The 15,833-nt window shown below is 44.5% G+C and overlaps 1 protein-coding gene across 1 annotated transcript; it reads left to right on the forward strand.

Annotated features, from left to right (window-relative positions):
• Nucleotides 1–301: 301 nt before the first annotated feature.
• Nucleotides 302–13,734, forward strand: T265_00788 (hypothetical protein; the record flags this gene model as incomplete). The annotated part of the gene is made up of 5 exons (XM_009164660.1): nt 302–406; nt 4,205–4,767; nt 6,564–6,965; nt 9,058–9,378; nt 13,455–13,734. The coding sequence occupies 5 exons, from the start codon at nt 340–342 to the stop codon at nt 13,542–13,544; spliced, it is 1,443 nt and encodes a 480-aa protein (XP_009162924.1).
• Nucleotides 13,735–15,833: the final 2,099 nt, after the last annotated feature.

A 15,833-nucleotide genomic window follows, 5' to 3' on the forward strand; every position in this document is an offset into this window, starting at 1 on the left:
AAATAGTGCTCTTCATTCCTTTTGTTTCATAGGATATATCTAATTGCTTGGGACTTGAGGAAATTCCCACAACCAATAACGTGTTAGAAAGTGTTGCTTATGTTCAATAAATAAAATTTCGTTACTTATGCCACATAGACTACACAGCAATCAGGCGATTGGTAAAATAGCCAGTAATCAAAATGAATACGGAAGAGTTCCTTGTTACGCGTGGATTTCTAAGTGTACAAACCAATCCGGGGGGAATGTACAGTGACATACATATAATTGCTTTGCATTTATAGTGACTTCTAACCATTTCAGACACCTCATCAATTTGACTAACGTGGAATTTGACGTATGATGAGGATTAGTAGAAGGATTTTCTTCGCTGTTTTCGCCGTTCTCACTTTATTCGTTACTACCGGTAAGTCTTGTCTCTAGCTTATTTTTACGAGTTTATTGTCCCTAGCCCTCTGGCCTCCTAGATAGCTTTGGACTAGCAAATTCATTTATCTTCTTGATTCATAAGGTTAAAACTTATTCTCGAATTTGTCAAGGATCGTGTTCGTTGACCCACGAATTTGGCCAGGTGTCAGTGTTTTTGAGTTGTGCAAGTATTTGATACCTAATTATTTCTGGAAAGTTCGACTGCATAAAAAGTAAAAAAATTGAAGTTTTTAGTTAGTCGCGGTACTACGTGTATGGAAATAAGCATATTAAACCAGGAAAAGTCCAAAATTATGGGGGTCTCCGTCTAACTGTTACACCTACGTTCACAGTTCGAGAAAAGTTGTGAGATATTATGAAAGGCGATCTACCAACAGCACACCCACTGAAAACGCTAACTCGACCTACTTCACCGGTAGACATCTGTGTGCGTAAGAAGGCACAATGAACACGAAAAAGTGTGCGAAAATTTGTTTATCAGGTCAAGGGGTAATAGTCCATGAAAGACTGTAGGTAAACTTATGTGGCTTGTTCAATAGATGCAAATAAAATGTTTGCTATGCGAGGCTGTCTGAAAAGTTGGAGGAAGTAACAATGGCAAATAGACAGATGCTGGTTGGGTGATGTTTTGTTCTCGCTTGATGAAAGCCGCATTGCATTCCGTGAAAATTTGTTATCGCTGCTCTTCTTGCATAAGTTCTCCATGGTTAAGTAACTGAGGAGCGCCGCTATTTTTTTACTGCTGAGCTCGAGATGGTTCAGTGGTTCCGTGGTTCGAATCCAACCTCTGCATCTCGGCTGCCCCTGCCTAGGCTGGAACAACAAGGCAGTATCTTCGCCATCGTACTTCCTTCGGATGGCATGGCAGCTAGGCACCGAAAGGGTATTATATCTGGACAACGATGACTAGGGATTCACCTACAAATAGTTCAGTCGATGCATGCGTTTTCTATGGCTAGCATATGACACTAGCCAGGTGTGGTGTTAAGTACATCGTGATATCCTAATCCCGAAAATGTCATTTCCGAAGGCAGTGGGTTGCTGGATACATTGGCCTAAACAAGACAATCTCACCAGCACTTGGCAGTTTCTCTCCACACCACCCTTAAATGTACTACTTCATGCGATTGCCCCGAGTTGGTCCACACTTCAGCAAAAACATCAAAATCCAGTTTCACTTCTCTCCTCCAGAACCTCAGATCCTTACCCTTAACAAGATTTTGGCAGACGCATTGCAGCTGTTGAATCAGGGCCGTTACTGATTCGTCGTTCAAGGGTCTGGGAATCTAAATACGTCACTAACATGCAACTTTGTGCACTTATTCATATGAGCTAGCTCAAGGATTTGCGCCATGCACAGGTAAAGTAGGTGTGAGCTCATTGTGACCGGGGTTCAGGCTCTAGCAAAACCGGGCCAGATACTTCCTGTTTTAAATGTAACACCCTTTCGGCGTCTAACTGCCGTGCCACCAGAAGGAAGCACAAGGGTTGGGATACTGCCAGGTTGCCCAAGCCTAGACAAAGGAAGTCGAGAGGCAGAGGTCGGGTTTGAACCAGGGACCTTCCAGTCAGTAAATTTGCGCTCTAACCACCGAGCCATCTCGCCCCTGTTTTAAATGGTTCACTCACAATGACCGCATCATGATGTGGGGGAGTGCTTCGACCGGACGTGATGATACAAGTTCAAGGATCGCCATAAGTACTCATGCTCGATGTACAGCTGTCATCTATTCAAACTAAAGACAAACTCAAGAATAGGACTGAACTATCTTGCGTTAGCTCAGCCATTGTGATCACGCTCATACAATACCCCCTTGCTTTGAAGCAGGTTGGGAAATATGAATTTCTCGTTCAGAAGTTTCTCACTCTTCGTGGAAGACCTGGGCATTATTCACTACTTAGGGTGGTGAAATACGTGACCCAGGGCTCAGCGAGTGGCTTTCCGAGACGTTAAATTTCACACCAGATGTAGACGGAAAATATGCGTACTGTGTTAACGTCTCATCCAAAGGAGTTGCCCATGACTGTTTACTTAATTTCCAGTCACGTCCATTTGGTACGTAATCGTTAGTGAAAATGCTTGGTAAGGTTCCTGAGCAAGGCGACACGGTCGGTTACGTTGCCTATTCTGAATCTGCTTATTGCTGTTTTGTATTGTTTCAATTCTGGAAACAGGTTGTCAATTGTTTTGTACGTGAGCCGTAGCGTTGTGTCTCTCGCCTTCAGTAGAAAACAGCCCGGTCGTGATTGCACAGCTGTCGGCCGTAACGGAGTTTGTTGTAGAAGGAAGCCGTGAATTCGGTTCTCTGTGCACAATACAATGGTACATGGTGTACTTATGCGTAAATTTTCTCTGAAGGTTCACTGGGCGGGTGTATAAGCATTCTAGCTTACGCCAAATGCGATGCTAAATGAGGTGGGTTAAGTAAGTTATTTTGAAGAAGTCTCGCATACCGTATGTTTTTCGCCTCGTATGGGATTGAACTGTGATGAATTAAAACACTCATCACTGAGTTTGCATTTCCAGCAAGAACATTCCGGTTCCCCTACTGGTTGGACTGTTGAAATTGTTGATCCAACTTCTAATCAAGGGTTAGAGTGACGCTCAGTCGTTACAGCATCGTACCAATAAGTTCGTCGGACAAACGAATAAGATAATGAGATAGAATTTATGCGGTGCTGAAGGAAACTTGTTACACTTTCAAGTAATTCTCATCTCAATTAAAATCTCAGCGCAGCTGATAGCCACATCAAGGAACGAACGCGAAATGGAAATGGTGCATAAAAGGGCAAATGAGAGTAAGATATGGTAAGTAATCGCTGGAAAAGCCCAAAAATTGCACATTCTGGCAACGAAAGCAGAATTGTCTCCACCAATCTGGTGGGATTAAGTTTCATTTCGGTCCAGTTGAATAATCGAAATATCGCTGAGCCCCAAAAGAAGCCAAAATAATGAAAGGAGGATCATTGAAGCTAATAAATTTAGTGGACTAGGGCTATGGTAAACCGCGGAGAAGGATGTTCTCAACAAGCACCACACCTTTTTTTACACTAACCTTGACGACGGCTCTGATACTGCCGATTCCCCGACCAATGTGCGTCTTAGTGCCAACCTTTTGTCTGATGCATCAAGGAAGACTTTTCTACTAAAGTTAATAATTGCGTACGTGCGTGTGATGTCGTTTATCTCATGCGATTTTCCAATCCCACCACTATGCCTCTTGACCGCATCAACCATTTCAGTCACATCCCCTTCCAGACGAACCGTAATTGTTAATACTGTCATTTTTCACTCGCCTTACCCTTCGATTCTCTTATTTTTTGGAAAATGCTTGAAAATCTGCTGCTATTCACTTCGGAAGCAATGATGGGTGCATCACTGTAACCACGGTCAACCAAGTTTCCACCTCATTTTGGAACAGTAGGGATTTCTTCATGGTCTTATGTTTACTACCACTAAAATGTAGTTGGATCAGACTAGAAAGTTGCGCTCCCGTAAAACACTACTACTTTTCGTTCCATACGGTTTTCTGATATGACCTTGTTTACCGCACTTGTGACCGATAACATTTCAGGAACAGCAACAGGATCGCGAATGGAAATCACCATACGGTACGCTTTCATTACAGGAGTTTTCAGCACGGTTGCAAAAATTATCAGTCCTGAGGTGTCTTGTGTTAGTCTTCCATAAGCATATGAATGAACATTTTTACTCGTTGGATGGGTGGTGTTTGTAATTCCCTCTATGATTCTTCGCATGCTTCCTCTTTTCCAGGCATCATCCTCGGTTTGTGGTGGCAAGTGGGTGTGCAGGCTGTGCTTTCCCCCGGACAGTATGGGTGGTTCACGGTCTCGTTCTACTTCGGAGCAATCATCGGCAGCCTACTTTCCTGCCGTACGCTGTCATCCTACGGACGCCATTGGACTCTTCATTTCTCTTGCCTTCCGAACTTGGCGGGCTGGTTTTACATGTTTCTTACTGCCCGATCACTTTCGGATCATGCTGTACCGATCTTGTCTATTTTTATGGGCCGCCTGCTGACTGGTGTTGCAGTTGGACTGATGATTCCGGGGGGGTTGATTTATCTCATAGAGCTTGCGCCAGCTGATAGCTCGGGACTTTTCGGATGTCTTGCTCCCCTTGGGCTCGCCTTGGGGTCAACATTTGCCCATGCCACTCTGGCGTACGCTAACTATGTCTACTTTGTGTTCGCTGGTTCTATTTTATTGGTGTTCGTCAACCTGACCATATGGTTGTTGCCTGAGTCACCTAGATGGTTGGCAAAGACGGAGCAGTTTGACAGAGCAGCGGCTGCCTGTTCGTGGTTTGGTTGCCAGGTAAGTATCTCCCTCGTATCTTTTAACTTGGTTGCATTCTCTCTTTTTTCGCAATACTTTAACTTAATGGTCTCTTGGATAGTATTGTTCGTCCTGGAGATGCAGTTCAAGTGATTTTTCTGCCATTTGCAGACCTTGTTGACTATCAGCATTTGCCAGATTGCCAAGTGTATCGTATCTCATCAGATAAGGCAAAATAACGCCGCTCGATTCATCCGATTTTGGTTAAAATAGACTCATCTGAACCCATATAAAGAGGATATTCAATGACCCCGTTCTACCGTTTGTACAGACTAGTAATTTTGTGTTTTGCGAGCTTAAATGAGACAATTTACGGGGCATAGAAAAAGGCAGAATTGAATGGTAATACAACTCCAAGTCCTCATCGAGTTCTTTTGTTATCCTGGGTTTTGCTGGTCCAAATAATTGCAGATAGGCTGATTAATGATGTTGCGTTGTTTTGCATTATTTCAGTGAACTACAACACTTCATAGCGTCCGGGGGAGAATGAACTTCGATAATTTAATAGAGGCGAACGACTTGAATTAAAAATGTGGTTACAACTGGCTATCTAGTGGGGAATTCTTACAGATACTCGAAAGTCTTTAACCAATTTTATGCTTATCGATGATGTGAGAGTGGCATATTCACTTATTATTGGCTTGCCTTCAATAATACATTAGTGTCCTGCGCAGTGTAACGAGAAATATCCAATTGAAAATTGCTTCCAAATGAGAACACCTGGTTTTCATTCCCTCGGATAGGTGCTGACGAAGAAGGTTAACGATATCTTCGTCAGATGTGTATATATCCTGCTGATATGATGCAGATAGCGCATGGATCTCAACAGTGTCAGCCCTAGTGGTGATAACATTTTTGTTTAATCGGATGTTAATGGGGCTCGGGATAGCTCAGTGGTTGAGTCGCGAACTTACTGACCGGAAGGTCCGTGGTTCGAACCTAACTCCGGCATCTCGGCTGCTCCTGCTTAAGCTTGGGCAACCTGGTAGAATCTAAGCCCTTGTGCTTACTTCGGGTGGCGTGACCGCTAGGCAATGAAATGGTGTTACAGCTAAACAGACGAACAAACAAACGAAACATATACCTAAACACATTGCAGGTTATCAGAATACGCTTTCCCGACTGGTAAAGGATGGAAATGACGGCGGTTCAACAATTACTTTAGGACTGGGGAATAGATAAGCCTGAACAACTACACTCAATCGCAGAGTAACATACCCAGTTTTGCTGAATCATGACACTCAGAGGCGGTCAGCTGGATCAACATAACCCAAACGGACCTCTCGAACAACTTTTTGGTTGGTATCCATCCAATGAGTTAACATCATTTGGTCGAGTGAGGGGTCTACACACCTATGTTGCACTTATCCGTAATGAAATGATGATGTTACTTCCACTGGTGACGGAACGTTAGCAACCAAATTGCCAAGTTCAGTGAAGAGAATAACAGTCATTTACCAGCTGCTACCTAGAACGTTACACATTCATAGCAGTCTGGCATAGTACCAGTGTTAAAAAGACGAGCAAAGAGTTACGTAGTGCTCAGCGAACGGCAAGTCCAAAGAAGGCACATATTGTATATCAGAAAATTCCGTGCACGTAAGGTTTCAGAGTAAACTGGAGCGAGATAGCCTCGCCGGCAGCTAGTTGCTAGGGCTTCCGATAGCGTAGGATTGTTCTGAACGCTTGATTCGAGTGACCTGCTGTCATTAGTTTGACTTCCATCTGCTTGGTTGCTGTCCTTTGATTTTGAAACCTTATCCTTCATTTTGTAGAACTACCAGCAACTCATTGATAGCGAATCTTCGCTGAAAGCAGCTCCAGGCTGCACCGACAATGTTGACGTCCAGTTAACACGATTTCAACGTTTCAAACGATTCCTTTTCGGTTTTACGAATATGTCTTCTATGGACAAATCCAACGCCCACTTGGCTTGGCGTCTGCTCGCACTGCAACAGCTCACACTTATCGGCCCGTTACTTAATTTCTGTGAATCTCTCTTTACGTTCGGTGGGTCTCCTTGGACTTTGCGTTACGCCGGAACCATCGGATTACCTCAGTGTGTTTTCACTGCTATCGCTGCGTTAGTTGTCAGCTACACACCACGAAAGAACATGCTACACTGTAGCACGTTGACTATGTCTCTATCCTACTTCATCCTTGGCGTGCTTCTGAAGGTAAGTCGCAGTTGTGAAAACCTGAGATCACAGCTTGTAATATATGTATAGATTAGTTAACCGTTTTAATTCAGTTTCTTATCTTACTTGTGAATAGTAGTGCATCCAGCGGCTCGAATCAACAATTAAATGTAACCAAGTTGCCCTACGGCACTGTACAATTTGAGCCACCAGCATTTTTGCAACTGAGATCATGATGGTCTCCAACGTTTTGTGGAGTAGGTTGGTTAAAGTCTGTGATGTCGATCGCTGTGTGCAAATAAAAAACTTGAGTGAGGTATAAATGCCAGCATCGGGTAACTGAAGTTTGCCATTCATAGTTTATTGAGTTAATGGCCATTTCCGTTATTCACTCAATCAGCCTGCAGCAATTTGTACTCGCTTGTCCTAAAAGCTATGTTAAATCAATAAGTGTGAATCAATAAGCGCTTGTGAAATACCGGTGGATCAGCCCTCAATATATCAGCACACATTTACAGCAGTTGAGTGAGGACACAACCGTGGTGGGGCACTAGTTTCAAGGGAGAATCTACATGACCACTAAAGCAAGTGCGGTTGTTACAATAAACTTATCATTGCGCTAGCGCGCATCAGATCTCTCTGAATCTCTAAGGTGGAATAAACCCTATTTGAATGGTGGATAACGGTTATCAAGGGGTTGAAGACCTTACTAGGGGTACACTAGAAAAACCATTTGTCAACTAGAAGCAAGGGTGCCACCACGACAGGTGACCATATAACGAGTGTGTACTGTATTATTGTCCACTCGTGCTTGCTGACTTCTCAAGTGTGACACCATTTTTACACGCGCCGCTCAAGATGAATAAGTACTCCGTTTTTATATCGAGAAGCGCTGTAATCTTAGCATGCTTAACTCGTCTCCCGCTTTCAGTTGAAAAACTGACACTGAAGCCCCAACAAGATGAGTACCAGGTATTGGTGAACCTCCCAACGTACTTTCATAGAGACTTCTGTGCAATATTATGAACTGCGTTAGCGTCATTGTTGTCTTTGTTTTTATGCAATCGCCGTTCGATGATTATCTGTCACAACAAATGGGGGTTGCAACAACATAAGCAACTGTACTACCTCTACTAAGTGGTGATATTGATGTGATATCCGCAGAAGGGCTTGTGATTCATCAAAGCAATTTCAGTCTTTTTTCAAATATCATGACATGAATTACCTCAAAGCTCAAATGCTCTGTGACTACGTAGTCGTGCTTGAAAGTAGCAAAGGGTACCTGTACCTTATTCACTAACACGGTCACTGATGGGTTGCTTTATTGGCTTAGTCCTGCAATGTTATTCAATCCTACGGAAAAATCTGGTTGGTCAACTTTAGCTGCCTTATTGAAGCCTGATTACTCCACCGATTTACCTCTCCCGTGAGTAAGGAGCAAAATATTAGGAAGTTGTCCGTTTTTAACTTAGAAAACCGTTTCTTCGAGACAGAACTGCATCGTTGGCACATGGTGGCATCTTCCATCGGACGGTTTATGTTGGTGAATACATGTCAGCGAAAGAGCTGTCCAACAAAGTTGCATGCTCCCTTCTCTAAGGAAGCTGTTCTGATTCGAGTATCTGTTGGCACTAGGACGAGGTCACTTTTTGGCATCCCTCCACGTGATCTTCCTAGTCAGGGACAGCTCAGTTAGCCATGAGCCACACGGAAGGAGATTATTCGCAAGTCTTCAAATACCCAGAAAATGGACTTTTCGGTAATGCAGGGCTGAAATTTAAGGAGACCCTTTGTGAGTTTCGCACCCTGGTTCTTTTTGCTGGTGCTGATAAACGACCAGACTGGTATTTGTTGGGGGGTTGAGATGGTTTCTTGATGCAATTTCAATCCTTATCCAAATTTCATGAGACCATATTGAAATCCTCTTTCTTCCACTCACCCGCACGGTTTAAGATAGGCCGGATTCCGTCCCTTAATCAATCACTAGGTTATTCATCGCTGTACATAGTCATGATCTCTCCATCAGTTGGACACGCTGTTGTTGTGTTTGTTGTTTCCTCTGCTTTCACTCCATGGTTTATTTCTGGTTTCACTTTATCGCTATTATCTTTCACTGTTTCCCACCCTCCAGTTTGACTACTTCAAACCCATCAGTCCGTTCACTGTTTTGTGCGTTTCGTTGTGTCTCATCGGCTACTCTCTGGGCTGGGGCCCAATACCTATCATTATGGTGGCTGAAATGTTCAACACACAACATCGTGGTTTCATAGTCGGCAGTGCTATGGTCATCTCATGGATCTTGGGAATTGTAACAATATTGTTGTTTGAACCGCTCACTACACTTCTTGGTGCTCCGTGCTACTTTTGGCTCTCGTCATTCGCGTGTGTTCTCTGCACCGTCTATGTTCATCTATACGTACCCGAGACGAACACGTGTGTGTGCAAGCCGCCGGTAAGTCATCACAATGTGCTAGAATTTTCGTGTAGTTCGGTTTCACGCGCAAACTGCTTGTTGGTTACTAACTATGAGCGGGTGTTTATTTTGATCCGATGTGCCGTCTCAGATTTCAGACAATCAATACCCACAGACAACCCACCACCAATTTAGCACGTTTTGACTCTCACTTGGTGGGTATAATTCCTTCGGTCTCAGTTAGTCCTCTTTTTCTGAATGAATTGCTCCACTGGTTGAACTAACCTGTTACGTTGGAAAGACAGTTGTCACCGCTTCCAACTATTCGAAATTTGGTTTCAAGAAGCACGTTTCCTTATTTGATCCTGACCGTAGTGGTCAAAAAAGAATCTCATTTGTAACACCCTTTCAGCGCCTGGCTGCCCTGCCACCAGAAGGAAGCACGAGGGTTGGGCTGCTGCTAATTCGCCCAAGCTTAGGCAAGAGAAGTCGAAAGGCAGAGGTCGGATTCGAACCGCGGAGTTTCCGGTCAGTAAATTGGCGTTCTAACCACTGAGGCATCACAACTTTATATCCCATATACTCCAGTAGGCCTCCAGTCAATTAGTTTCTAAAAAAAGGAATAGGTAGTTCCATGTATCCAGAAATGGCTGTGTCGCCCACTTTCCGGTGACCGAAACTATATCAGCTGGAACCAACGTACCCCTGGTACAGGATTTATGGCTGATTGAACTGAACTGATGTGCCCAGAATAGTCATTTGGTTATTTTATCCCTTGTTGTCATCATCTCTTGGAAGAAGGATTAAAAGTGAGCTCGAGGAATATTGCCGTCAAACGTAAAAAGTCGATCCTTCAGCCAAACACATAAGTGTCGTCGACTAATCTGAAGTCAACAATGTGACCAACAAAACAGCCCACACTGTGGCCTGACGCAAACGTCCCTTGAGATTCGGGGATATACCGCCATAGATGTCTCAAATTAGCACACGCGACCCGAGCCTTGCAGATTCGTGCATTGACCTCATCTGTTACACTACAAGCAGAATTAATACAACTTTCAAGGTACGTGAAACGGTCCGGGATTAAGTGGTGTTTTTAGTGACTGCATGTCCACGAGCATAATCTTACACTTTGTGGATGCAAAGTTCATACCAAAAGAGGGGATAACTTTGGTCAGTTCATTCAAAAACACCTATGACTTCTTTTCCTTTTCAAAGACGAGAACGATCTCGTCTGTATATTCCAGACGATACAGGCTATTTAAGCACCGGGAGTTTGAAGACCTTCCAACGTTCGTCTCATCATCTCATCGATCACGAAATTAAATAGGAATGTAGAGGGTGATGGTCGCTGACGAACAGCACGTTGAGCGCTGAATCTTTTGAAAAGCTCAGCACATACTCTCATTGTACATCCGAAAGTCTGAGAACACAAAGAATGTATTGCCCATAAAATCGTGGAGCATTCCTTGATGGGCAAGCATGTCAATGAGAACAGACCAGCCAACCGAGTCGAATATGCCTTGAAAATCCAGGAATACTAAAATTGTGGGTCGTTTGTACGCATCACTCCACCTGGTGGAGTGTGGCGATTTGCTCAACACAACCCCTACCATGCCGGAACCCTGCTCGCTGCTCTCGAGTCAGTGTTTCACGGGCCACCATGAGGCGACGAAGCACAAGTCACGCCAGCAGTCTCGTTACAACCGGAATCAATCTGGTCCTCTTTTTAGTACCACACTCACTACGATCCCCTTTTAGAAATGAGCGTTAGCACTGACTCCCCCACCCCAGTTTTCTGGGACGCTCTTTTTCCCAAATGCAGCCAAACAGATTAGATGAGAGCTAGTTGAGGATTTCACTCCGTCTTTGAACAACGTAGTTGGGAGATCATCCGGTCTAGAAGTTCTGTAACGCTTAAAAGAACATATGCAGTCATAAACGAGGCCTTAGGGGGTTCTGCGTCAGACGTGTGGCAACTGGAGCCACAATAGCTGTTATTCGAAGTATTTAACACACCGGTCGAAGCGCTCTTCTTTATTCAAGATGGTCACTCGCTTCTGATCCTTGACGGTTTCGCTCACAGATACTTTCCGGGGACCGGTTGCTCCGATCACCTAAAATAGTCTTCGGGTATTAGCGGCTTTCTGGGCCTCTTCCATTTCTTTGGCTTTCTGTGTCCACCAGACTTTACGGTCAGTTCGCACGCTCACCTTCACTTGACGTCTGATAGTTTTCTGCATCAAGTTATTTTCAGGATCGGCTGCGATATTTCTCCGAGATTTAAGCATTACCACTGTTCGATCTGATATCCAGTGCTTGAGTGCACCTGGTGGTGCCGTGCCACAGGCAAAATTCCCAGCAATATGCAAAGAGTTGGCAAGCTCGTCCCAGTATGAGTTCACATCTGATGGTGGAGCATTTGGAAGGGACTTCAGAAGACGATTCTGATAAATTCGTCTAACATCCGGACCTTACGCGGCCCAGGAAAACATAAGGGGAAACGACTCACGACGAGTGTGGTCGGAATCCAAAAAGAACGGCAGTCAGTTGTTGATCCGCGCCATCGGTAACTAGTGGCAATCTGATCGATTTGAGTCCGTGGCCGGCATGCCGTTTGAGGACACCATGTGGCCAGACGACTCCGGCTATCTCGGAAGTTATTACTGCATAAAAACAGCCTGCGGTCAGGACATAGCTGAAGTAATAGTTCGCGACAGTCGGTACGTACCGAATGCATTCCATGTCGACTACCTAAATGAATCTCAGATGCGCTAATTCTGCCCACTTGTGCATTCAGACCTTAGGCAACCACAACGATACCTGGGTTTCTAACTCTCCACAACGGGGTATTCAGGGCATCGTAAAACTTGATTTTGACAGTTTCACAGCTACAGTCAGTTGGGGCTTAAAGGCACAGGACAGACATCGATCAACTTCCCCCTTGAGACTCCTTCACAGACTTTACCGGACGAACGACACAGGCGAATGTCACAGTGTAATCAGTCAGGCAAGGATCCCTCCGCCTGGTTACTTGGGACGACACTGACCCCTGTACATCCTACCGCAGCAGCCTCTAGATCACCAGAGACGCGCAGTCAGAAGCGAGTGGAGAGTGATGGGGGGTTAGCTCAACCATTGTGCTTGCGTCTTGGATTTTTGTTTTTCTGATACACAGCACACATCAACGTCAAGCGAGTCCAGTGTGAGAGCAAGAGCTTCAGAGTGCGGACATTGAAGGTGGCTAGACAAGCTGAGCATCAAGGCTTGAAGACTGATTTCGGGATACCTGAAAATGTCGGCGCTGGATCACGTGCAGATGTTGTTTGTAAAACCGATGCAGGACAAATTGACCTGCAAGGAGAGCGTTATTAATGGGGTGAGGAGAGGGGGAAGGAAAAGTGTGTGAAAGAGAAAGAAGGGAGACATCAGCAGTAGTTTGTTTTAGCTTACCCGTCCTGCTGTATGCAGCGAATAAGGCAACTCAGTTGATGGCACCACACGACGACCAATGTGGCATTTGTATATGTGCAGTTCATGGTTGTACGTGGGCTGGGATACTGCCAGGACGATTAGGGTCCTGAACCAAATCTTTGGCTCAAAAGCCTAACCGCAAGCCAGCGGTGTTTGGCTGGAAATTCAACTACATCACCATTTTTACGGAACACGTTGCCACACATGTTCGAACTCCCCACCTGGAGGACTAGGAGGCTGTGTTCGTCAGACCTTTAACCATTGAACAACCCCGTATGAGAGACTGTTTCGCGCGGACACACCCCAATATAGCTCAATGAGCCGCCGAGGTACACACACCACTGTAAGGTCCAGCCTCTGTGTGACAGAATGATTCAACGTAGCTTCAAATTGCTGCTTTTTATTTCTGAAAAGTTTTCAGCTATTTTATGCCTGTGTTTTGCAGTGGGGACAGTTGATAGAATACCTTCATTCTCTATGGGTCGATTGCATATCAAGGGAAGCCGTAACAAAAAAATTTTAATGGAAGGCTAAGATGATGTGAGAGTATACCGATGTCTGTTGATTATTGGCTTTTTACTAGGCCATTCTACTCTGTCAATTATGCCAAGCTCAAGTTTGTTGCCTCACTTGGATTACAGATAACGAAGCTCACTCAGGCATTAAAGCTCGAACCTATGCAGCCAGAAGTCAAGCGAAAGGCGAATGGTTTGCGGATGAAGGGAGTGTAATCATTGTGACGTACTTATTTGACGATATTTGATTTCGAATACATTTTTTTTCTTATATTTGCTGCAACAAACCTGTTTTACCAACCAACTATTTATAAGTTGGTTTCATATTATTTCTTGTTTGGCGTATAAAAAACAGTAGGTATTTCTTCTGATTGTGTCTGTTCTGTGGAGCGCCGTACTGTTTTTCCAGATATAATAGAATTTATTCAGAATTACCACTGGTGTTTACTGCTGTGGTCTGGATTACGAAGTGACTACTTTTCACTTCAATTACCAAATTTGCTAGCGTTTATATTACGATTGGCACTAGATTCAACACTCCGCGTCCGTGAATTTCAAATGTGGATAGAGTTAATGATCACTCATGCAGACGCACATGTGAAGAGTGATTCCTGTGTGAATTTTTCGAACACTCAAAATATCTCCAACCTTCCCGGCAGTCGCACGCCCTGAAATGAGCACGTCGCTCCACCTTCCATTGCTATCCGATTTATATTAAATGTAGAAGTTGGAGGAATGTGATCACTACAGCTCACTCATAATACATATAGGGTTACCGAATCAAATCTGTTAACACGTTTTCAGTTTACTCCACCACCACCACCCTCAAAACCAAGACTGATGTGTCACAATAAAAATAAGTTTCAAATAACCACGATTTTTATAAATTATTCATTTTTCCATTACTTGGCCGAAAGAGTTTATCTCTGCGTGGTTTTATCGAATATAATTTGAACTCTATCGGGGCGCGCCCAGATAGAATAAAAAGCACATGTGCAGAGAGTGACGCATCCCCAAGGTCACCATCGGTACGACGCTTTCGGAAAGTAGGTGAGTTGGCGGCTCGCACCAAACACGGCTTAGCAACATAGGACCAGCGTAGTGGGCCTGAGAGCGTTCACGACCGGAACACCACCATTGGCTGTACGGAGCGACGAGTGAACGAACATATTTGGCCAATTAGTCGTCCTATATATATTTACGCAGACGCTCTGTATGTTTTGTCCTGGCAATACAGCCGTGTCCGCAGTTCTCTGCCTTCTCCCTATCGCGTAGTCTGGCAGGCTCAGTGCAGGCGTAACCCAATAGCTCGACCACCGCACGACACAACAAACTCATTATACTTCCCCCTTTCATTTGCCTCCTCAGCCCATGTACTTTTAATCTCCACTCGCTCTGCTCTTTATACCCGCCACTCACCGTGCCGCAAAGGGCATCAGTCACCTGTGTATTGGCATGTGTGTATGTGCACAACTAACGTACTTACCCATGAACATTCGTGCCTAGTTCGTTGACCGTGCCTTTACTGGTTTTCTCATGAGTTCCGTTTGGTCGCACTGCCAATAAGAATCACGAGACTATTCTCGGAAGAGACGACCGCAACCCACACTGCTGAGCCAACATTCCGCTCGCCGTTGTTTGGTGTGCGGACGTAGATACTGTAGTGTGCCGGTCGGTGACAGACGATACTACGAACGTGAACAATTGAAGTTTGTTGTATGCATTCGCTTACCCTTATGTAAATAGAACCGTAGAATTTCGAACCCAGTTTTTGTTTGGTGTGCGGACGTAGATACTGTAGTGTGCCGGTCGGTGACAGACGATACTACGAACGTGAACAATTGAAGTTTGTTGTATGCATTCGCTTACCCTTATGTAAATAGGTAGAAAGAATTTCGAACCCAGTTTTTCCTTTTGGTATTCAGGATTGTCGAACCTACTTGTGTCGTGAACCTCAACAGGCTCCAGAAATGAAGCAAACTAATCAGAACACCATCATCATCATAAGTGGCATACCTTTGCGCAACCGTATTGGAATGAATTAACTGGTCCAAAGAACCGGACACAGGTCAAGCAACACCAGGATTGTAGGGCGCCTACACGCATGCCTTTGCTCTCACACTTGACGGAGTTTAAAGATATAGTCCACACAGCTCCCTCCCAGCCGGAATCCTGCTTGCTGTTCTCGGGTCCAATCTTCAAGCGCCTTCGTAAGACGATGTTAAACAAGCGACACAAAGTTTGGTTACAACGGGAGTCAAGCTAATTTCTTTGTGATTGCCTCACTCGCTGCGAGCACTTTTTTTAAATAGACACCACTGTCGACTCACTCCAGTCGTCCAGTTAGAGGCAAATAATCTAGACAGGCTGAGAATTTCACCTCCATGTTTAAACAGAGCGTGTTGGAGTTCGTCAGAACAAGTAGCTCAATGATGCTTGAGAGACAAAGAGCACTCGCTTATTTTCTATGCTCAACTTCACTTTCTGGAGCTAAACTTGGAATCC

This window comes from Opisthorchis viverrini, assembly GCF_000715545.1.
Source record: "Opisthorchis viverrini unplaced genomic scaffold opera_v5_8, whole genome shotgun sequence".
Lineage (NCBI taxonomy): Eukaryota > Metazoa > Platyhelminthes > Trematoda > Opisthorchiida > Opisthorchiidae > Opisthorchis > Opisthorchis viverrini.